Source organism: Macaca nemestrina, chromosome 4 (assembly GCF_043159975.1).
Source record: "Macaca nemestrina isolate mMacNem1 chromosome 4, mMacNem.hap1, whole genome shotgun sequence".
NCBI lineage: Eukaryota > Metazoa > Chordata > Mammalia > Primates > Cercopithecidae > Macaca > Macaca nemestrina.
In genome coordinates this window covers 30477675-30502365 of record NC_092128.1, presented here as the reverse complement: position 1 = coordinate 30502365, position 24691 = coordinate 30477675, and the positions used below count along the sequence as shown (strand labels likewise).

Below are 24691 nucleotides of genomic sequence, written 5' to 3'. Positions count from 1 at the left end.
CTCCTTTTCTTTTCTCTTTTCTTTTCTTTTCTTTTCTTTCTCTCTTTCCAGGATCTCTGTGGCCTAGGCGGGAGTGCGATGGTATGATCATGTCATGGCTCACTGCAGCCTTGCTCTCCCAGCTCAAGCGATCCTTTTGCCTCAGCCTGTCAGTTAGCTGGGGCTATAGGCGCATGCCACTGCACCTGGCCAATTTTATCTATTTATTTATTTATTTATTTATTTATTTATTTAATTTTTAGTAGAGACGAGGTCTCACTACGTTGCCCAGGCTGATCTCAAACTCCTGGGCTCAAACAGTTCTCCCACCTCGGCCTCTGAAGGTATTGGGATTACAGGTGTGAGCCATTGCACCGGGCCCATTTCTTTCTTTTTTAAGGCTGAATTGTCTCCTGAAAAATTTTTAAAAGCCCTCTTTTCTATTTGGAGGTGTATCCTATTCTCATGAGGTAATCCTTCCATCAAATCGGCCTGAAGAACCGAACAATGGTGAACCCAGCTGGGCTCTTCTGTCTCTAATGACAGTGCTGTGACTGATAGGGGATTGCTGAAGGTTTTTCTTGAATTGTTTTCTTCTACTCTTGAAGGGTTTTCTTGAATTGTTTTCCTGAGCTGATTACTGACTCCCTCAGACCGCTCTTCTCCAATTTGGGGAGGAGGAGGGAGTAATTTGTGAGAACACGGACAATTTTATTAACTAGCATTCTTACTCTACTATCAGGCTAGCTCCAGATTTTACATCTTTTCTACCCTTTGGCCACCCGACTTAATCTCTTTCTTTGTTAGGTTATCAATAGTTAATCTTTTGTTTTTTAAATAAACTATATACTTAATGTCTATGGCCAGGGTAGTCATTCTGTGACATAGCTTCTTCGCATGGGTTGCTAATTGTCCATCAATATCCCGCATCCTTAAATAATAAATAATTCTCCAGTTCTAGGTGGGCTCACGGCCACCCAGTGAAAAGCTACATTTTCCAGCTTCCCTTGTATCTGGGTGTGGCCCTGTGTCTGAATTCCGACCAATGGGATGTGAGCAAAAGTGATTATGCCATTTTCAGGTCATAGCCTTAAAAGGAATGAGTGTAAACTCCCCTTTCTTTTCCCACTTCTCACTGGCCAGGATGCAGACATAATGGCAGGAGCTGGAGCAGCCACCTTAGGACCCAGAGCTGAAAGCCACATGTTGAGAAGGGCAGAGATACTGTATCCATTCTGGATTGCTGACCTTTGAACTATTATGTAAGAGAAAATCAAAATTCTATTTTAAGTCACAATAGTTTGGGGTATTTGATTACCTGGACTACATCTTAAGTAGTATAGCTTCATGCCACTACCTTCACCCAGAAGCCTGTACCTCCCCTTCATTTGCACGTACTTATGTTTTCTTTCTTTTTTTTTTTAATTATACTTTAAGTTCTAGGGTACATGTGCACAACGTGCAGGTTTGTTACATATGTATACATGAGCCATGTTGGTGTGCTGTACCCATTAACTCATCATTTACATTAGGTATATCTCCCCTAATGTTTTCTTAGTTCATGTTTTATGTCCATGTTTTTACAAAGTAAAATGTTTAGTAGTCCAACTAATTTTTTTCAAAGAACCAGCTTATGGATTTATTTTGGTGTGCTTAGTGTTTTGAGATTATTTTTGCTATATTTGAATGAATTTTAAGCCATTTATAGAATCATGGGGTCACATACTTTTCTTCTCAACATTCTTTCTCCATTGTTTCATTGTCCTATGCCATCTAAAATTGCTGGAAAGAGGTCTGAGGCCAGTCTCCTTTTATCCCCTGGGTAGACTGTCTGCGTCTTCTTTCTGGATGTTTGAAGCATAATTTTTTTGTTTGTTTGTTTGTTTTTAATATGGGGTTTTCCGGTGGAAACCAGAAAACCTGCTAGAGAAATTCTCTTTTTTTTTTTTTTTTTTTTTGAGACAGAGTCTTGCCCTGTCACCCAAGCTGGAGTGCAATGGCGTGATCTCGGCTCACTGCAACCTCCACCTCCCGCGTTCAAGTGATTCTCTTGCCTCAGCCTCCCGAGTAGCTGGGATTACAGGCGTGCGCCACCACGCCCAGCTAATTTTCAGTATATTTAGTAGAGACGGGGTTTCACCATGTTGGCCAGGCTGGTCTCGAACTTCTAACCTCATGATCCTCCCGCCTCCATTTCCCGGGTTCAAGCAATTCTCCTGCCTCAATCTCCTGAGTAGCTGGGACTGCAGGTGCCTGCCACCACACCTGGCTAATTTTTGTATTGTTTGTAGAGATAGGGTTTTGTCATGTTGGCCGGCCAGGCTGCTCTCAAACTGGTCTCAAGTGATCTGCCCGCCTCAGTCTCCCAAGGTGCTCGGATTACAGGTGTAAGCCACCATAACCAGCCCTGCTAGACAAATTCTAAAAGAGCGGTAACACTTAGTTAATGCATTCTTTATCCCTAAGATTTAGGAACTTCATAAGAGCCAGTGGCTTCTTTGCTCACTTTACCTGCAATATAGTAAATTCAGTTCTTTTGCTAAATCAGGACTTTTGTTTGTTTGTTTCAGAAATGACTGTTTCTTTTTATGTTTTTTCTTACTTTTTTGAATTTCATTTATTCCCTAGGACTCAATCTGCATGTTGGATCAACATAACTATTTTCTATGTCTCTCATTTCTCCCTAGTCAGTTCATCTCTCTCCCCAGCTTTACTGTGTCATATTCTCAAACCTGTCATCCATGTCGCTGACTCAGTTTTCTGTCATGCCAGCTCTACTTCTTATGGCTTCTAATATGACTTCCAGATCTTTAGTGAGTTTTTCTTGTTTCTTTTTTTCTTTTCTTTTCTTTTTTTTTTTTTTAGTTTTATTTATTTATTTATATTTTTTGAGATGGAGTTTTGGTCTTGTTGCCCAGGCTGGAGCGCAATGGCGTGATATTGGCTCACCACAACCTCCGCCTCCTGGGTTCAAGTGATTCTCCTGCCTCAGCCTCCCGAGTAGCTGGGACAACACCTATGTGCCACCACTCCCAGCTAATTTTGTATTTTTAGTAGAGACGGGGTTTCTCCATGTTGGTCAGGCTGGTCTTGAACTCCCAATCTCAGGTGATCCACCCACCTCGGCCTCCCAAAGTGCCGGGATTACAGGCATGAGCCACAGCACCCGGCCTGGTTTTTCTTGTTTCTTCACTTACCTCTTTTGGTCTTAATTTCATCTTATTTTGGTATCTCTACATTTTTGTTCAGAGGGTCCCTATTATATTTAATTTCCTTGAGAGTACAGAGAAGAGTCTTGTCAAATATTTTCTTCTACTTCCTGGGATCATTATTCTTTTGATATGCAGTTGTCATGTGTACTTTCCTCCTGGCATGCTTTGGGAGAGGAGGGTAGCATCTTACAGAGATCCTGTGATAGAGCTTTACTAAGAAATAGTGACTATTTTAATTTTTTTAAAAAGTGTTTACCTTGAATCCACTAACCCTTTAGATAGAGCTTCTATTTCACAGGAAATAAGTAGCTAGAGAGTCAAACTAAACATCACCCCATGGAAGCAACCAGACAAACCTAGAAGGTAGGACATGGTGTGGGACAACTCACTCAACTGCTCTCACTAATAAGTGTCCTAAAAAGGGGAATATACTAAATTAAATAAGCTAAGGGAACATGCTTGGTCCTGGATTGGGTACTGATTTGGATAAGCCAACTGTAGTAATAATTTTGGTTAATTGGAAAAAGTATAATGTGGCCTGAAAATTAGGTAAGATGAAAATATAGGGAAAAACAAAGGCAGAGAGTGTCAACTAAATGAATCAGGTTGTTAAAGAGAGTGTCAACTAAATGAACCAGGTTATTAAAAAGTTATAAAACAATATTTAAAGTATGATCTCATTTTGGTTTTATACACACACACACACACACACACACACACACACACACACACACACACAGAGTTATAGTGATGTTCTCCAGGAGGCAGGACTATGCTGAGTTTTATTAAAAACTTGCTGTATTGCTGGCCATGGTGGCTCACGCCTGTAATCCCAGCACTTTGGAAGGACAACGTGCATGGATTTCTTGAGGTCAGGAGTTCAAGAACAGCCTGACCAATATGGTGAAACCCCGTCTCTACTAAAAATACAAAAATTAGCCAGGCATGTTGGTGGGTGCCTGCAAGCCCAGCTACTCTGGAGGTTGAGGCAGGAGAATCACTTGAACCTGGGAGGCGGAGGTTGCAATGAGCCAAGATCGCTCCATTGCACTCCAGCCTGGATGACGGAGCAAGACTCCATCTCAAAACAACAACAACAGAAACCTTGCTGTATTTTCCAATATTCTACAAAGCTTTGCACTGCTTATGTAATAATAAAGTGTTTTAAATAGTGACATAGATTTAAATGGGACAGACTTACCACAAAGATAATAAAACTTAAAGCTTCAGGGCCTCTAATTCATATGGGCCTTATGAGGCCCTAGGAGGACCTCTAGCAATTTTGTATCATACTTTCGTGGGTGTTTTAATTTTATTTGTTAAGTTCTAGCATCTTTTCACTGTGGTGAAATATATACAACATAAAATGTACCATTTTAACCATTTTAGGTATGCAGTTCAGTGGTATGAAGTACATTCTCACTGTTTTGCAACCATCACTGCCATCCATCTCCAGAACTTTTTCATCTTCTGTAACTGAAACTCTGCACCCATTAAACAATAACTCCCTATGACTTCCTCCATCCAGTCTTTTTATTTTTAAGAGTTTCCAAAATTGTATAAACTCTTAGCTTCACAAAACCTGGGTCAAGCCCCAGCTGACAATTGAATGTCCTAGTAATTCCTGTGCAAGCTATGAAATGATACCTTGCACTGCCAAAGTGGCTTTGGCCTCAAATCAAAGGACAGTCAGCATAGTTGAGGCTGTCACCAAAGTTTTCATCACTAAATGTGCAAACAGCAGTAATTGTGGCAGCATCATTATTACTGAATACACAAGGAGGAAAAAGCAATGTTTTCTCAAGTTATTGGAACCCACATCTATATAACTTTCCCCAGAAGCTACAAGTTTGTAGTTTCTACAGTCCTAATTTCCTGTAAATTAACCCTATTTTCTTCATTGTTTAAAGTTATTGGTAAATAATTTTACATCTCCTTTTCCAGAAGGTAGTCACATGGCCTTACCTAGCTGCAAGAGAAGCCAGGAAATGTAATCTTTCTTACAGGAGACCTGTGCCCAACTAATGATCAAGTATTCTATTACTAAAAAATCAGAATGGGCCGGGCATGGTGGCTGAGGCCTGTAATCCCAGCATTTTGGGAGGCCAAGGCAGGCGGATTACTTAAGGCCAGGAGTTTGAGACCAGCCTTTAGCAGAGATGGCAAAACCCCATCTCTACTAAAAATACAAAAGTTAGCCAGGCATAGTGGTGCACATTTGTAGTCCCAGCTACTCAGGAGGCTGAGGCAGAAACCCCATCTCTACTAAAAATACAGAAGTTAGCCAGGCATAGTGGTGCACGTTTGTAGTCCCAGCTACTCAGGAGGCTGAGTCAGAAGAATTGCTTGAACTTGGGAGGTGGATATTGCAGTGAGTCAAGATTGTGCCACTGCACTCCAGCAGCCTGGGCCACAGAGTGAGACCTTGTCTCAAAAAAAAAAAAAGAAAGAAAGAAAGAAAGAAACAGAATGGGTGTTGGGACAGACAACTAACAGACAACTAAGTATCTGTCACATGGTTTCTATAAAGATTCAATATGCTTGTTTTTGAGGTTTGGTGGGGGAAGTAGGAAGGGGTGGATATCTTTGTGTTTGTTTGTTTTTGTTTTTGTTTAAATACAGACAGGGTCTCATTCTGTTGTGCAGGCTGGAGTGCAGTGGCAAGATCACAGCTCACTGTAGCCTTGAACTCCTGTCCTAGAGTGATCCTCCCAGGAACCTAGGCTTTCCAAAGCACTAGAATTACAGGTGTGAGCCACCTTAAAGCACCATTTACACAACTGTTTAGCATCTTGTTTAGAGCTAAAAAATCATTTGCTCACAATCAGCTTTCTAGACTGGGCACCCAAGCCTTCTTCCTCTGAGGGTTGAACACCATAGAAGTGGGCTTAACAGACTTGTACGGAAAAGAGAAGTCATCTCCCCAACTGACTCTTGGGTGTCTCAATGGCCAAGTATACTCAAACCGTATGTCTAAACCAATGAGCTTTATTGTTGTGGTTAAGCTTTAACTGTGAACAGCAACATATCATTTTATTAATTACTACGCTTTTGTGCTGTGTGTTCCCTTTCTAGGTTATTTCTAGGGAAATGCAAACCAAAGGATGTGGTCTCTAATCCAATCCTTAGAGAATGTGACCATGAAATCACTTTTCCTACCTGGTAAACAAAAGATAATGAGAAAAGTGAGGTCGGAAGTTGCTTTACTGAGTCAGGAGCTATAACAGGTGCTGGAGCAGGGGTGTGATCTGAAGGACCAGAGGGAAGGACTGATGAAATTGGACGGGGAGAGCCTCCAGGCCCTTTAGGCTTCTCTCTGACTTTATAATGAAATGCAAAAGTCAGCCTCCATGCTTGTCCTTTGTGTGTAATGATTGTCAAACTCTTTTTCTGTATGTGTCACATTTGACCTTGATGGTTAGTTCATTATGTAATAAATTCAGAATTTGGGCCAGACACAGTGGCTAATCCCAGCACTTTGGGAGGCCAAGGTGGGCGGATCACCTGAGATCGGAAGTTTGAGACCAGCCTGACCAACATGGAGAAACCCTGTCTCTACTAAAAATAGAAAAAATTAGCTGGGCATGATGGCATATGCCTATAATCCCAGCTACTTGGGAGGCTGGGGCAGGAGAATCGCTTGAACCCGGGAGGCGGAGGTTGTGGTGAGCCGAGACCACGCCATTGCACTCCAGCCTGAGCAATAAGAGCGAGACTCCATCTCAAAAATAAAAATAAAAATTTAGAATTTGGTCCAAATTAGAAAACAGTTTCTCCCGGGAATGGCCTTGCATAGTGGTCAGCCTGCTTGGTTCTCTCCCCCTGACCTAGCAGCCCATGATTTGGGCTCTTTCCTCCTCTGGTTCAGGGTTGAGGGACGCTGTCACTCTCCGAGAGGGGGAACAGCTTGTGGACCTAGCAGAGGTTCTATTCCTCCCAGCCAGTGCCCTAACAAAGCCAGCCTCTGGATAAGAAACTAATTCCTTCCCCTGCTTCTTCAGTTTGACCTCTTAAGGGAAATAAGTCCTGCAGAAGTAAGCAGCCTGGCGCGGCAGAACGCAGAGCAGGCACCAACTGCCCTGCAACTGCTTCCATAACCTGCAGATCCACCAGGGTGTCGGGGACCCACATGATGCAAAGCTTAGGAAGACGGGGCTTTCAATGGACACGCAACTTTTAAAGTTGGAAGGAGCTTCCTGACAGCCCTCCTTGCTTGCTTTCTGCTTGGCTCACCGCTTTCTCTGCAAGTTCTGGGAGGACTATGTCCTGGGGTCCTGAAAAGGGCTGGGGGTTATCAAGGCACCGATAAGGCACACAGGCTCTCTGGAGGAAAAGGGAGGCTCCTCTGCACTTCCCCTTCCTGCAGGTCCGTGCTGATTTTTCGTGATGTCATCCATTCATCATTGTGAGCTGACTGGCGGTCCCAGGGCTTGGCCAGCTGCCCAAGGCCAGGAGGGGAGAGAGAGATCCCAGGACAAATGTGCAGCAGGCCCCTGAGCATGTGTAGAAATGTCATCAGTTCCACATGGAAAGACTTGGAGGAAATCAAAGAAGACAGTAAAAGTCACAAGATCCTATCCAACCTTCCCTTCCCTGAATGCCTGGGAAGAATTCAGGGGCCTCTTTCCTGTGGATCAAGAGCCGAACCCTGGAGTGGGCCTAGGTGTGGAGGAGGGACTGCTCTGCCAGGTGGTTCATTCTCCAGAATTCAACCTGTTTCCTAACTCCGTGGTGTTTGAAAGCAACTTCGTCCAGGTACTCTTGGGCGGCACAGAATAGCACTTTTTGATTCTTCTAAACCTGTTACCAAGATATGACTGAGAGAGTCCATCCCTGGAACTGGGGCGGAGTGAGAATTGAGGCAAGAAGCTAGTGACCTGGAATACAAGGCCATCCCCACTGACCTGGGCTTTGCTGAGCCTCAGACAGGGCTTCTCCTACAGATAGCTGTCACCCAGGGAGAAAGGTCAGGGGTCCTCTGCTCTGAGAGGAGAATTCGGTATTCTAATCCCCCAGTTTACTTCAGCCCCCAGGCTGTCACCTGAAGTAGATGAAAAAAGAGGCAGTGAAAAGAGACACTTCTTGAGAACAAAAATGCGGATTGGAGAAAGAACAGCACCTGGGGACCCAGAGACAGCTGGGCTCAGATTCCAGTCTTCTGCCTTCTCCTTGGGAGGTGACTGTGCAAGTAACCTGTGCAGCCTGAATCTGGCCCCTTTATTGTAAAAGGTTTGAACTGACCTGAGGATGAAATGCTAATACAGCAAGCAAAGCACCTGGTCTAACAGGCACTCGGTGCATGTTTGTCTCCTTGCCTGGGCTCTCCTCTGGTTGGATGGAAGCAAGAATAAACATCACTTTGGAGTTAGAGAGGACCTTCCTATTCAGTGAAGGTGCAGGAGATAACAGGGCCCCTCAGGAAGGACCAAGAGGATAAATTTTTCAGAGAAGGCCGGGAAACAGTCCAGGGAGGATTGGCAGAAATGACAGATGGCAGGGAACTCCTGAGCTGTAATTCTTGTGGGCAATTGTTAACAAAGGGTGATAGAAATATTGTTTAAATACTAGTAGTTGTTTAATCAATACAGTGGTTATCAATAAGAATTGATATTTGGCCCCAACTGCCACGGAACATTTGACAATGTCTGGAGACATTTTTTGTTGTCCCCATTTGGCTGGTAGTGCTACTAGAACTAGTAGGTAGCGGTCAAGGATGCTACTAAGTATTCTCTAGTGTGCAGGGCAGTATCCTGCCCTCAACAAAGAATATCCAACCCAAAACATTAATAGTGTCGAGGTTGAGAAACCCTGGGCTGAAACAGATGGCGCCTTTTGCCAAATGCTCAGGTTGTGCCTGGGGGCTGTGTTGCAGGTCAAAAGGGGCAGGAATTGGAGAGACATCTACAAAGCCTCCTACACTATGGCCCTGGGGGTGACCTCCTCAGTGCCCTGCCTGCCCCTCCCCAACATCCTACTCATGGCCAGTGTCAAATGGCACCAGGGGCAGAGCCAGACATGGAACAGACCATCCACAGCCCCCAACATCTTCCTGAAGAGGTGAGCAACGCAGATGAGAATGGAGGACAAGAGGGGTGAGGGGTGGATGCAAAGTGGAGGTTGCTTGACTACTAAACTCAAGGAGAAGATAGAGATGTCATCAGCAGTAACACTGATTTTTTTAGACAACAGTATCCTAAGACAGGTGGTACACTGGAAGGACAGAGGCCAAGTGGGACAAAGGGAGATGTCATGTGGACAGGAGTGAGGGGCCAGTCTACCTGCCCACTTTCTTTCTCACTGCACGGACGCCACTGAATTCATAGGAAATCTCTCAGCATTGGGCCCAAGGCAAGGAGGCAGTGAGGTAGGGCAGATGGAGCACTGGTTGGGGAAAGGAGATTATTTTTAGTTCTTGGTATGCAACTAACTGGACTCAATTTTTAAAATCACAAGTTATTTGCTGCTCCTCAGTTTTCTTTTTCCTCCCTTCCTTCCTTCCTTCCTTCCTCCCTCCCTCCCTCCCTCCCTCCCTCCCTCCCTCCCTCCCTCCCTCTCTCTCTCTCTTTCTTTCTTTCTTTCTTTCTTTTGAAAGTGAATCTCAAAAAAGACTGTCACCCAGGCTGGAGTGCAATGGTGGGACCTTGGCTCACCGCAACCTCTGCCTCCGAGGTTCAAGTGGTTCTCCTGCCTCAGCCTACCAAATAGCTGGGATTATAGGCGCCTACCACCACGTCGGGATAATTTTTGTATTTTTAATACAGACAGGGTTTCACCATGTTGGCCAGGCTGGTCTTGAACTCCTGACCTCAGATGACCCACCTGCCTCAGCCTCCCAAAGTGCTGGGATTACAGGTGTGAGCCACCATGCCCTGCCAGTTTTTTTTTTTTTAATCCGTAAAATAAAGGGGACTAAGTCTCACTTAGAGCTGTAGCATATAGTGACATCATGCTTGTCCAGGATGAAGTAGTCTTTTTAAATCTTTGGGCCTCTTTAGATAATCTGTAGGATATCTCAAGAATCTCTAGAAATTCCCAAAAGTCCAGGAAAGCCCTTCATTTCTCCATGTTACCTCGGTGATACACCTCTTCATGATGTTCTTGGTGTACCTGTAGCAAGTACTGCCCAGTCCCAGCTGACTAATATTAGATCCAAAGCCAGATCCTTGAACTTTAACTCCCTTGGGAAGACTAACTGTGGCATTAAACTCAATAAATGAACAAGCCAGACAGTGGGGCAAGCTCCTTTGGTGCTTTCAAGAAAGAAATTTCAGCTGGGTGCGGTGGCTCACGCCTGTAATCCCAGCACTTTGGGAGGCAGAGACGGGTGGATCACCTAAGGTCAGGAGTTCAAGACCAGCCTGACTAACATGATGAAACTCCATCTCTACTAAAAATAAAAAATCAGACGGGCCTGGTGGCACATGACTGTAATCCCAGCTACTCAGAAGGCTGAGACAGGAGAATCACTTGAACCCGGGAGGCGGAGGTTGCAGTGAGTCAAGATCGTGCCATTGCACTCCAGCCTGGGCAATAAGAGCAAAACTCTGTCTGAAAAAAAAAAAGAAAAAAGAAAGAAAGAAATTGCAAAATCTTATGACTCCAGCCACCTTACCTCCTAGGCTGTCTCTCTCAAATAGGGTCTAGGGCACACAAGAATCATGGCAGGGTGGGTGGAAGTTACAATGCAAGTTCCAGGGCCACACCCAATTCCTACTGAATCTGAATCTTTAGTGGTGTCTTCAGGTGTCTGCATTTTAAACAAACTCAGCCGGTGTATTTGGTCTCCCCAACATTTGAACAGCACTGTGCTAAAGCACCCTCTTTCCTACCTCCAAAAGCCTTAGTTCTAAAGAAGACCCTCCTCATTTTAATGAAGACAGGGTCAGATTGGATGCAATAGGGTTGTCAATGTGTGTCTTCCCTGGTGGCTTCAGGATTCTCCCATTGAAGTTTGTGGAGCTCCAGGTATGTGACCACCATCAACGCATCCTGCAGTTGAGAACAGTCACCGAGAAGATTTATTACCTAAAGCTCCACCCTGACCATCCTGAGACTGTCTTCCACTTCTGGATCCGACTGGTTCAAATTCTGCAAAAGGGGCTGTCCATCACCACCAAAGATCCTAGGATTCTTGTCACTCACTGCCTGGTACCCAAGAACTGCTGCAGCCCCTCAGGAGATTCAAAGGTAAGTAATCACCATTGCCAACCTCCAGCCAAGGCCAGAGCAGTGAGGTAGAGCTTAACCCAGCTGGTATGTGAGCACCCTATGAAGGTGATCTCAGCTCGAGGCCTTTTCTAAACAGCTTTATTGAATAGCATTTAGAACCATAAAATCCACTATGGGGGATTTTCTTATTTTAAAATTGTTTTTTGTTTTTATATATATTTTATATAAACAATTTTATGTAAATTGTTTATTGTTTTCTAAAATCTATCATTGCGGATTTTATTGTGGATTATGTTGAAACCACAGTTTCAACACTTTCAGTAGATGTATAGAGTCATGTAACCATCACCACAATCCAGTTCCAGAACATTTCCATTACCCTAAAAAATTCCCCCTCGCCCATTTGCAGTCATTCCCTGTTCCTACTCCCAGCTCTAGGCAACCATTATCTGTTTTTAGTCTCTACACATTCATCTTTGGCATTTCATATAAATGGAGTCTTACAACATATAGTCTTTTGTGTCTGGCTTCTTTCACTTAGCATAACATTTTTCAGGTTCATCCATATTGTAGCATGGGGCCAACTCCAGGGCAGAGTCACAGAGTATTTGTAGTTTCTTTTTGTTTTATTCTGCTTTTTCTTTTTCTTTTTTTTTTTTTTTTGAGATGGAGTCTCACTGTCGCCCTGGCTGAAGTGCAGTGGCGCGATCTTGGCTCACTGCAACCTCTGCCTCCCAGGCTCAAGTGATTCTCCTGCCTCAGCCTCCCAACTAGCTGGCATTACAGGCGCTCACCACCGTGCCCAGCCAATTTTTGTATTTTTAGTAGAGACGGGGTTTTGCCATGTTAGCCAGGCTGGTCTGGAACTCCTGACCTAGGTGATCCACCCACCTTGGCCCACCGAAGTGCTGGGATTACAGGCATGAGGCACTGTGCCCAGCGTTGACCATTTTTCAATTGGGTTTTTTCTTCTTGTTGCATTGTAAGAATTCTTTTTATATTCTGGATACAAGTTGTTCATCAGATATATGAAAATATTTTCTCTCAGTCTATGAATTGCGTTTCATTTTCTTAATGATGTTTTTGAGGAGCAAAAGTTTTTAATTTTGATAAAGTGCAATTGTCAACTTTTTTCTTCTTTTTTTGAGACAGTGTCGCTCCAGTTGCCCAGGCTGGAGTGAAATGGCACAATCTCGACTCATTGCAACCTCCACCTCCTGGGTTCAAGTGATTCTCCCACCTCAGCCTCCCAAGTAGCTGGGATTACAGGCATGCGCTACCACACTCAACTAATTTTTGTATTTTTTGGTAGAGACAGGGTTTCACCATGTTGGCCAGGCTGGTCTCAAACTCCTGACCTCAAGTGATCCACCCGCCTCAGCCTCCCAAAGTGCTAGGATTACAGGTGTGAAACTTTTTCTTTTATGGATCAGGTTTTCTATGCATATCTAAGAACTCTTTGTTCATTCCAAAGTCACAAAGATTTATCCTATGTTTTACTTTAGGAGTTTTATAGATTCAGCTCTTACATCTAGGTCTATGATCCATTTTGAGTTAATATTTATGTATGGAATGAGGTAATGATCTAAGTACTTTTTCTGTGTATGTGGATATGTAATTAGCCTAGCACCATTTGTTGAAAAGACTATTCCTTCCCACATTGAATTGTCTTAGCACCTTCGTCAAAAATCAACTTACTATCAATATAAGGATTTATTTCTGAATTATCAGTTCCATTCTGTTGATTTATTTGTCTATTCTGTGTCAATACAACAATGTCTTGGTTAATGTAGCTTTATATTAAGTTTGAAAATGGGTGATATAAGTCTTCCAATTTTGTTCTTTTTCAAGCTGTGTTGGCTATTCTAGATCTGTTGCATTTTAATATAAATTTTAGAATCAGTTTGTTAATTTCACAAAAAAACCTGTTAGAATTTTGATAAGCACATGTTGAATTTATACATCACTTTGGGGAGAAGTGCCATCTGATAATATTGAGTCTTCCAATATCTGAATATGGAATGTCTTTTCATTTATTCAATACTTTAGTTTCTCTTAGCAATGTTTTGTAGCTTTTGTTTTGTTTTTAATAGAGATGAGGTCTCACTGTGTTGCCTAGGTTGGTCTTGAACTCCTGGGCTCAAGCAATTCTCCTGCCTCAGCCTCCCAAAGTGCCAGGATTACAGGTGTGAGCCACATGCTCGGCCTATTTTGTAGTTTTTAGTAGACAAGTTCTGCAAGTTCTGCACTTATTTTATTCAACGTTTTCCTAAGTATTTTATTGTTGTTGATGCTATTGTGAACAGAAATGTTTGTGTTTTGTTAATTTCATTTTTGGGTCATTCATTGATAGTATTAGAAATACAATTGGTTTTTAAATATTAACTTCATTATACATTATAGCAGTTTTATGGATTCCTTGGGATTTTCTACCTACACACCACACACACACACACACACACACACACACACACACTCATGCCATCTGCAATAAGGACACTTTCACATCTTCATTTCCAATCTAGGTTTGTTTATTGCTCTATTGCACTAGCTACAACCTCCAGTACACGTTTAATAGGAGAAACAAGAGCAGACATCCTTGTCTTGTTCCTGATCTTAGGAAAAAAACATTCAGTTTTTTGCTATTAAGTATGATGCTTATTATGAATATTTGTAGATGCCCTTACTCTGGTTGAGGAAGTTCCCTTTATTCCTAATTTATTGAAAAGGTTTTCTTTCTTTTGTTTTCTTTCATCATGAATGGGTATTAGATTTTGTTAAATGCTGTCTCTGCATCTATTAAGATGATTATGTGGTTTGTCCTTTACTTTGTTAATATGGTATATAACATTAATTGATTTTTTTAATGTTAAACCAACTTTGTGTTCCTGCAATAAAATCTGCCTGGTCACAGTGCATATATTTCTTTTTCATATGTTACTAGATTCAGCTTGCTCACATTATGTTGAGGAATTTTGCATCTATGCTCATGAGAGATATTGGTCTGAAATTTTCTTGTGATATCTTTGTGATACCCTAGCTTTGGTATCAAGTTAATATTAGCCTCATTGAAGAAGTTGAAAAGGATTGCCTCCTCTATTTTCTGAAAGAATTCATGAAGCATTGCTATTACTTCTTCTTTAAATATTTGATAGACTTCACCAGTGAAGATACCTGGGCCTTTTTGCCCCAGAACATGATGAATGTAAGTCTGACTTCAGCTACAACAGAAACTCCGTGAAGGCAGGGGGTTTTATCTGTCTTGTTTATGGCTATATCTCTAGTACCTGGCACCTAGTTGGCATTCAATAAATATGGAATGAATGAGTGGCTACGGACATGGACAGCACAACTGGAACACTTTTGAGTATCACAAGCAGCAGTAAAGAAATTAATTTTTCCCCGATGTAAGAAGCAGCACATTATAGGATATATAGGATATATCTTAGAGAAATTAAATTTTAAAACACTAATTAGGCTGGGCGCGGTGGCTCACGCCTGTAATCCCAGCACTTTGGGAGGCCAAGGTGGGCAGATCACAAGGTCAGGAGATCAAGACCAGCCTGGCCAACATGGTGAAACCCTGTCTCTACTAAAAATACAAAAATTAGGCCAGGCGCGGTGGCTCAAGCCTGTAATCCCAGCACTTTGGGAGGCCGAGACGAGAGGATCACGAGGTCAGGAGATGGAGACCATCCTGGCTAACACGATGAAACCCCGTCTCTACTAAAAAATACAAAAAAATAGCCGGGTGAGGTGGCAGGCGCCTATAGTCCCAGCTACTCGGGAGGCTGAGGCAGGAGAATGGCGTAAACCCGGGAGGTGGAGCTTGCAGTGAGCTGAGATTCGGCCACTGCACTCCAGCCTGGGCGACAGAGCAAGACTCCGTCTCAAAAAAAAAAAAAAAAAAATTAGCCAGGCGTGGTGGCAGACACCTGTAGTCCCAGCTACTTGGGAGGCTGAGGCAGGAGAATCGCTTGAATCCAGGAGGCAGAGGTCGCAGTGAGCCGAGATCACGCCACTGCACTCCAGCCTCGGCATAAGAGTGAAACTTTGTCTCAAAAGAAAAATCCCACTACATTTCTATAACAAATATATGATTCCCCTACATTTAAGTATAAAACCAAACAGCATAAACTTTATTAAGGCTTATATTAATAGGCTATTCATACATTATATTAAGGTATATTAATAGGAATAAGTATCTGCTAAGTTATGTTAAAAGTATGTAACGAAGATATTATCCTTAAGGCACAAAAGGACATTTTTACCTGTACAAGGAGTGTAAACCAAAAAATATGGCCTCAGAATTGCCTCTGTGAGCAGCTGGTGTGGCTGCACTTTGGAAATTTTTGAGTTCTAACACTTTAGAGTCTGAACCATGATATTACGAAAATGTGAAGACCCCAAGGCCTTAACCACCTGGTTCTGCTTTTTTTCTTCATATAGTTAGTACAGAAGAAACTCCAAGCCTCCCAGCCCAGCGAGAGTCTCATTCAACTAATGGCCAAGGGGGAGAGTGAAGCCCTCTCTCAGATTTTTGCCGACTTACACCAGCAGAACCAGTTGAGGTACATGACTTAAATCAGGCCAGCCTCTGACATTCCTTCCTGCAACCCAGATGGTCTGGGCTGTGAGATCCAGAAACCAAACATCTTGGTTAATGAGCACAGGGTTTTACGTGACCAGACACGGTGGCTCACGCCTGTAATCCCGGCACTTTGGGAGGTCGAGGCAGGTGAATCGCTTGAGGTCAGGAATTCAAGACCAGCCTGGCCTTGATATACTGCCACTCACTATCCAGTCTTTTTTTTTTTCCTTTTTGAGACAGACTCTCACTCCGTCACCCAGGGTTCAAACGATTCTCCCGCCTCAGCCTCCCGAGTAGCTTTGACTACAGGCATGTGCCACCATGCCCCCAACTAATTTTTGTATTTTTGGTAGAGACGCGGTTTCACCATGTTGGCCAGGCTGGTCTCAAACTCCTGACCTCAGGTGAGCTGCCCACCTCGGCCTCCCAAAGTGCTGGGATTACAGGCATGAGCCACCGTGCCCAGTCACTGTTCAGTCTTTATCCTTGATTCAGGACAACCTTCCTCCAGCTCTCCTTGCCTTGTTCTCCTTCTCCACACAGCAAGCATGGTGGGCTTGACTCCAGAGGAGGACTACTATAAAAAAGGAAACGAAACTCTCCAACAATGAGGATAAGTTAGGTATACAGGTGAAAAAGTAAAACCTAATTTCCTTTTTTGTTGTTTTTTGTTTGTATATTTGAGACAAGAGTCTCACTCTGTCACCCAGGCTGGAGTGCAGTGGCACAGTCTCAGCTCACTGCAACCTCTGCCTCCTGGGTTGATGCGATTCTCCTGCCTCAGCCTCCCAAGTAGCTGGGATTACAGACGCATATCACCACACCTGGCTAATTATTGTATTTTTAGTAGAGACAGGGTTTCACCGTGCTGGCCAGGCTGATCTCGAATTCCTGACCTCAAGTGATCCACCTGCCTCGGCCTCCCAAAGTGTCGGGACTACAGGTGTGAGCCACCATGCCCAGTCACGTAAAACCTTATTTCTAATCCAGTTTCTAGTCCTACAGGGAAATAACCAAAACCATAGTTCAAAACATTGTCAACTTATTGGATTTACTTACCTACTCACCCAAGGTCTCTGGTTGGACTTTATGGCGCTTCTGTGGTCGTTTTCTTAATATAGAGTCTGTTCTGGAAAGCTCCATGCTACAGATCTGTCTTCTTCATGGCTGAGGCAATGCTGCTGTATGTACGGATGACTTAGCATTAAGTCTTGGTATAAAACCGGTTGGTTTAAAAGAAACATGAGTTGAGCGTACTTAGACCAGAGGGTACCACAGAATATTCAGTCCCAGATAAAGTGGGATCCAGGGTCCTAGTGCCTGTTACTTATGGTTTAATAGAAAGGGGAGGACAGAAATAAATTAGTAAATGTTACCAGGAGAGAAAAATGAGGTATTAGAGAGGAGAATTTTGTCACAACAGGAACCAGTTGGACCAGCAGTTCAGAGGCAGAACAAATTCCCTTTCTTTCTGAGCACTGGTAATAAACTGAAAACCAGTACAGCTCAGAGGAGGCAAGCACTTATAGCAGCAAAGAGCTCACATAGACGTGGGCCCAAGTCACTGCTCTGACTGCACCCTTGAGCATATCGAAACTTGGGGGCTCAGTTTTCAGATCTGTAATATGGAAATGAAAATAGTGCCAACCTCATCCAGATGTCAGGATCAAATGAGCTCATATGCATCAAGCACTTAGAATGCTCCTCAGCATATTTAGAGGCAAATTGTAAGAAAGTTCTCAATAAGTATTAACTTGTATTATTAATTCTAACTTGGCTGGAGGTAGAAAACTATTAACACAAGAGAAAGACTGATCTGTTTCCCAGTATAAAGAATATATCCTAGAGATTGTCACTCCATATATCATACAGAGCTCTGTAATGAAGGAACTGCTCGATGAGATGTTATATTGCTGAGCTAGAGGGCACTGGACTCTAATAGAGCAAGGTAGTTTGAAACTACTTTTTGGCTGTCTCAAAATATCAAATCGCTGACTCTTTCTTCCTTCCTTCCTTCCTTCCTTCCTTCCTTTCTTTCTTTCTCTCCTTCCTTTTTCCTTCCTTCCTTCCTTCCTTCTTTTTTGAGACAGTCTCACTCTGTCTCCCAGGCTGGAGTGCAATGGCACAATCTCAGCTCACTGCAACCTCTGCCTCTTGGGTTCAAGTGATTCTTATGCCTTAACCTCCAGTGTAGCTGGAGTTATAGGCACTCACTATCATGCCTGGCTAATTTTTGTATTTTTATTAGAGATGGGGTTTCTTCATGTTGGCCAGGCTGGTCTTGAACTCCTGGCCTCATGTGTCCACTCACCTCCCAAAGTGCTGGTATTATGGGATTGAGCCACTGTGCCTGGCCAAATCACTGATTTTTAAATTACTATTTAAAGAACAGCTTCTGTTTATACCTCATTGGTCACACTCAGTCACATGACCTCACTCAGCTGCAAGGGAGGCTGGGAAATGCATTCCTCATTTTGCGTAGCCACGTACACAACACAAAATTAGGTACTGTGCCCCCCAGGGAGAAGGCAAAAAGGGTCACTGGGGGCCTACTGGCACTCTCTGGCACAGACAGCTTTTAATATTTCTAGAAGTTGAGAGGAGGCTAAGATCTGAAGTAGAAAATAGGCAATAGACAGCTAAAGAAAGGGTGAAGAAGGGCCAGGCAGATTAAGGGAATGGGCAGGTGCAAGGCTGAGGCTTCCGCAAAGAAAGAAGCTTGGTGGAAGGCCAGTGTGGAAGAGCAGGTAGTGGTGGAAGAGAATAAGTAGAAGAGGGCAGGGACTGAGCCAGGCAGGGCCTGGGAAGCCATGCGAAGAAATTTAGAATTCCAGTGTCATGGAAGCCTTAGCAGCATTTTAAACAGGGAAGTGACGTGATCCAATTTACATTTTGAAAAGGTCATGCTAGCTGTTGCCTGACAGTTAATTTGAAGGGAAGGAGAGATGTGGAAAAACGAGTTAGGGAGCTATGGCAACCTAGTCTGGGCAGATCAGAAGGGTGTAAGAAACGAGGGGAGGAAGGGATTCGTTTTTGCTTCACTGCTATCTTGATAATTGCTTTGTACAGACATTTAGCGCCTTCTCTTCAGTTTCCCAGAATGGAGTCCCTGAGTGATGATTTTTCTCTCATTTGGGCTGGTTCTAGTCTGGTTGCAATTATTACCAGTTTTTGCATACTGGCAACAACATGCAACTTAACAGCAAATAAAATAAATGGCTGAGATGCAGAACTGAACAGATGGCGTCACCCCCTCCTCCTCAGCAAAATCAGCATCATGGGCTCTGCTCCCCACCTCCCACCCCATTCCACCTCCCCCTTCCTGATTTTTTTTTCTGGAACTTTAATATGCGTCACACCCATCCAATATAGCCACAGCTGGCCTTTTTCATATTTATATCTGTCTCTAAAGCTTTGCATCAGGAACTTTTGAACAAGATCTGAAATACAAATTTAATGTTCTTTTCCTTTACTTTCAACTTTCATTTCCTTGATCCTGAAATGGCTCGAGTTTCAGGAGCAGCAAAAAGGTGGAGACCAACAAGAACAGCTCAGGTAAGGGAGGGCACAGGGTACCATACCTCAAAGAGCTTTCTACTCTGGATATAAGAATAAGATCCCCTCCAGCCCCCATCCTGGTTGTCCTGGTGCTGTCAGTATTGACATTGTATTTCCATGCCTTAGTTTGAATTCCTTTAGGCTCTCTGGCCACCACAATCAAGTTGGCACCAAGTCCTAACCAACTTCTTTCTTTGCAATTTGTCTTCTATTCTTTACTTCATTTCTACACCCACAGACCCTACACTAGCCCAGCCCTTCTCATCTCAAGCCTGCAGCACTCTTCCACAAGTTCATTTATCCATTTATTCATTCAAAACCATGCACTGAATACTGTGTAAGTCCCAATTACTGTGATGGGCTTTAGGGTCACCATGTAGAAAGACCCCATGGTCCCTCAAGAAGTTTATAATTTGGTAGTGTCAGATGGGGAAATCCCCGAATTACAAAACATCTCCTTCCAGGCAACATTCAAAGCTTATGCCTAGGGTGCCAAAGGAGCACAAAGACGGGGGTCCCTCATTCCTGCCAGGAAGTTGGCCTGGGAGGCATGGTTTCTGAACTGAGTCATAGACAATGAGTGCAAGTGAGCTGGCTGAAACAGATAAGGCAGGGCATTCCAGGAAGAAGAAACAGAGTCTGCATGAGGCAGCATGACACATTCTGGAAAAAGCAGCCAGTTCCCTATTTCCAGCTTCTATTCACCCCAAATCCACTCAGTTTGCCATGCATGGCCCTGCACAATCTTCCCCCATCTCACCCATCTCACCTGCTCACTCACTGTTCCTCTAATAGCAGCCCTCTGCCTAATCATCTTCTCCAGCCCAAATCTTTTGCTCCAGCAAACCTTAGCTATCCCATGCCTCCTTCATCCCCCATCCACTTCCTTTCCCCAATGCTTCACTCTAAATCCTGCCTATCCTACTAAATCCTACCCTTCACACAACACCTTCCTGCCAGGCTAATCCTTCCTTGGTCATAACATCTCTTTCGTTATTCCCTAGTTGTTTTATAGGTTTGAGGGATATTTCTTTAGTGAATACTAAATTGTTTTCATGCTTCTCAGTTGTCCACAGCATGAAGCAGAGGGCTGAGAACACAATGGGAGGCAATAAATACCCATATACCATGCCACTAATAAATTATTCCTTCACGTTGGTTCAGTGGGCAACCAGAATATCATAACATATTTATAAATTTAGAGAAGACTGTAGGTCCCAGGGGAACTCTGCTAACTTTCATCTAAATCAGGGATTACAAATGTATAGGTCTGCAGGTGATATAAATGGGTAAAAGGGGCCAGGTACAGTAGCTCATGCCTGTAATCCCAGCACTTTGGGAGGCCAAGGCGGGCAGATCATGACGTCAGGAGTTCGCGACCAGCCTAGCCAACATGGTGAAACCCCATCTCTACTAAAAATACAAAAATTAGCTGGGTATGGTGGTGTGTACCTGTAGTCCCAGCTACTCGGGGGGCTGAGGCGGGAGAATCGCTTGAACCTGGGGAAGTGGAGGTTGAGGTAAGCCAAGATCGCGCCACTGCACTCCAGCCTGGTGACAGAGTGAGACTCAGACTTAAAAAAAAAAGTGGATAAAGGGCTGGGTGACATGGATGTAAGAAAAGGTTAACTTTTCTCTAAATTCTATTATAAGTAAAACAACTGCTGGCAGCTGACACTTGGTGTCAAAACTGAGAAGACAGCAGAGAGCGGTGGGGATAGTGGCAATGAGAAAGTGAAAGCTTCAATTAAGACTTCCATTAATTGTTGCCATGCTGGAATCCAGGCCAAATATTCTAGTTTTTCAAGAGAAGCCAAAAGATCTGGACATACGTGGCATACTACCTTCCTATAAAATATTAAAGCATAGTATTGGCTAATACTTAGTGGGCAAACAAAACATATCTGCAGACCACATTCAGCCTGGAGGCTGCCAGCTCACAGCCCCTGTTCTAAATGGTGAGCACAGCTGTGGCTGCCTCACATTTTGTCCAAGTCTAAGAATGTTTTCTCATGTTATGCGACTAATGACATGATGGTGATTAATTTCTCTGCATTTAAACATACATTCAAACACACATATGTATAAACATACACACTCAAAACATACCCCATGGCATTAGGCTTGAAAAAAACAGACGTGAGGATTATTCCAAACATTTCTGGGACTTGAGAAAACAGAATTTTAGGGTCACAGGGTATCTGGCATCATGGGGCCTACCATGCCCAAGATGTTCCTAGGCTGAAATTGAATTGAAATTAACCATCCCATGTGGCCTCCAGGCCATCTTTTCTCATTGGGCGAGGTAGCATACTCTCTCAGTTTAAAGACTGTTATACCCCAGCCTCTTGGAACTTTTGGATAAATAAGAGAGACTTACAATTGGAAAAACCAGAGGCCCAACAGCACCTGTGTGGCTGACTCTTTGCACTCCCCACCAGCAGGTGGTGTGGCCTATTATGGCAGTGCTTCTCAAAGTTTAATGTCCAAACAGTCCCCCATAGATCTTGTTAAAAGGCAGATTTGAATTTCTTGGGTCTAGCGGGCTTGAGACTGCGATTCTAACATGCTTCCAGGTAATGCCCAAGGTGCTGGGCTGCGGGCCATCCTTTGAAAAGCCGGGCCCAAGTGGATCAAGAAAAGGCTCTGGCTTAAGGTCTGCTGAGGTTCGAGGCCATTGCTAGTTCAGCTAGATGAATCTCCTGGGGGAAATTCACTCAGTTAACCCATCTGAATCATATTAGGTCTCTCCTTTTACTGGTGCTTCTTGTTCGTGTGATATAGTGGTAAGAACGTGGACTCTGGAGCCAGGCTGCCCAGCTTGGAATTCTGACTCTGCCTCTCCTTGTGTGACCATTGGTAAATTACTCATCCTCTCTGTCCTTACAGAGGTGAGGATTAAAGGACCATGAAGGCATGTAATTGTTTGGAATGGTGCCTGGCACATCATAAGCACCCCCCAAATGTCGACTGTTACCTGTGAGTGCTCTGTGAACCAGCATACAAACAAATGCATTTCTTTACTTGATCTAGGGAGAGATTCTTCCCGTGAAGACAGCATCCCTTGCACCCGTGACCTACGTTGGAGAGCTTCATTCACGTATGGAGAGTGGGAAAGAGAGAACCCCTCCGGCCTGCAGCCCCTGTCACTCCTCAGCACTCTGGCAGCCTCCACTGGGCCACAGCTGGCCCCACCAATAGGTACAGCAATGGGAGGAATCCCCTGCCATTGTGGGGCAGCCCTGGTATTCAGCCTCAGGGCTGGGTCAGGTCCTGGGGTCCTGAGAGTGATTCCAGAAAGCTGTGTGGTATGGTCGAGGGATGCTAGCCACAGAGACCTCAGCCCTCTTTTCCCAACTGGGCTGAGCAAAACCCTGATGTGTGGCACCTCCAGGGCCCCCAGAGTTCCCCCAGATGCTGTTGATGCTACAGCTGCTTTCTCTTGCTGTGTGGGAGGCGTAAGGGGTCTCCTCTGCAGAGTCCCCATGTGGTCTTTCCTCTCTTTTCCTTTCCTGGAGCTCTTGAAGAGCCTTCTTACTGCTTGGGTTGGGGTGCAGAGAGTGAAAAGGAAGTAGGCTAAGGGGTCTGGGATGGGGTCAGACCTCCCTAACGTCCCAGTCCTTCTCTCTCCATGCTCAAGGCCCATTTGTCTATCCACACATTCATTTAATAAACATTTGTGAAGTACTTCCTACGTGCCTCTGTCTGACCAGAGATAGATTTCCTTAAAAGGGAGGGGTGATTTCTGTTTTCTAAAGTAAAATATCATTAATAAACCACCAACTTTTTTTTTCTGAGACAGAGTCTCACTCTGTCACCCAGGCTGGAGTGCAAAGGCATGATCTCAGCTCACTGCAACCTCTGCCTCCCAGGTTCAAGTGATCCTCCTGCCTCAGTCTCCTGAGTAGCTGGAATTAAAGGCATGCACCACCACACCCAGCTAATTTTTGTACTTTTAGTAGAGACAGAGTTTCACCATGTTGGCCAGCCTTGTCTTGAATTCCCGACCTCAGGTGATCTGCTCGCCTTGGCCTCCCAAAGTGCTAGGATTACAGGTGTGAGCCACTGGGCCCAGCCACCACCAACTCTTACAAGATACTATTATAGATAGTTGACCATTTTTTAAAATTAGCATAAGTATCTATGTGCTCACAAAAGAGCTTTTTAGGTAATTTATATCCTATCAAACACTTTTCTCTCCTACGCTCACAGGAAATTCTATTTGAGCCATCCTTCCACAATGGGGAGAATCTATGCAAGCCTCATCAATACCACTTTGCAGCATTCAGCTTCTGAGGGATTATCAGGATGGAGAGGAGGAGAAAACTGCAACTAAGGAAAAATAGTCACCTCACAGTGACAGCAGAGCCTTTCCAGCTGTACATAACCACGTCCTCACCACTGCACCTCGGCATACGCTACCTCCATGCCACTGCCAGAGCTGGCCTAGCAAGATGTGCTCTCAGAATGGCCGGGTCCAAGAGATGGAGGAAAGGAGTGAAAGCGAAGTAGGACCAGAGAAGTGGAAGAAAGCAAAATGGAGGTGACGAGAAAGGTGGCGGGAGAAAGTCAAAGCAGATGACAGACACAAAGAGAAGCAGTAACAAGAAACAGAAGAGACTTGGCAGACGAGATAAGGAGGACAAGAGAAGGGACACACCCCTGAGAGATGCTCACCAAGCTTCTATTTATCTAATTTAAAACTTGAAAGTAAAGCCATAAACAAACAAACAAAAAAAGAAATATGTTTTCTTCCCTGCTCAGACCATTCTGGACAAATATGAACTGCCAGACACCTTCCATCTCCCTTTCTGTCTGTTTTTCTTGCTAGTTCCTCTCTTCTGATTAAAGCTTTATTCCTTCATCGTTGGTCTGTTCCCTAACTTGGACTTGCTAGCCCTATTGTTCTGAATAGAGGTTTGGGTTTGAGGTGCAGAAAGGTTCTTACGGGAGGTAGTAAGACAAGGTGTGTAAGGAAGGGTGAATTTCTCTTTTGTGTTCAAATTCCCTAAGTTTGCTATTATCTCCGTGCCGCAAACACTGGCTCAACTTCTTTTTTGTATAACACTCCCTTGAAATGTCGACATAGCTTGTTAGTACTTTTTAAATTAGAGATTCCAGAGATAGGAGATATAGGCTCAACATATAGGTTAATCAGAGGTTTACCAATTATAGATGAAGG

The 24691-nt window shown here is 43.9% G+C and overlaps 1 protein-coding gene and 2 pseudogenes across 2 annotated transcripts; 1 reads left to right on the top strand and 2 right to left on the bottom strand.

Moving 5' to 3' along the window:
• Positions 1-1871: 1871 nt before the first annotated feature.
• LOC112425603 (U7 small nuclear RNA) lies at positions 1872-1915 on the bottom strand (annotated as a pseudogene).
• Positions 1916-2352: 437 nt separating this feature from the next.
• On the bottom strand, positions 2353-2420 carry LOC112425604 (U7 small nuclear RNA; annotated as a pseudogene).
• Positions 2421-7557: 5137 nt separating this feature from the next.
• GARIN1B (golgi associated RAB2 interactor 1B) lies at positions 7558-24375 on the top strand. 2 transcript variants are annotated; one of them, XM_011729343.3, is made up of 7 exons: positions 7558-7946; positions 9064-9248; positions 11126-11378; positions 15810-15931; positions 19469-19506; positions 22543-22710; positions 23722-24375. In XM_011729343.3, exons 1-7 carry the CDS (start codon positions 7701-7703, stop codon positions 23733-23735), a joined length of 1026 nt encoding a protein of 341 aa, XP_011727645.1. In that variant the 5' UTR covers positions 7558-7700; the 3' UTR covers positions 23736-24375. The 2 variants fall into 2 exon arrangements, with proteins under 2 accessions (XP_011727645.1, XP_070950634.1); XM_071094533.1 differs by having other exon boundaries at positions 19451-19506.
• The last annotated feature ends 316 nt before the right edge of the window (positions 24376-24691 follow it).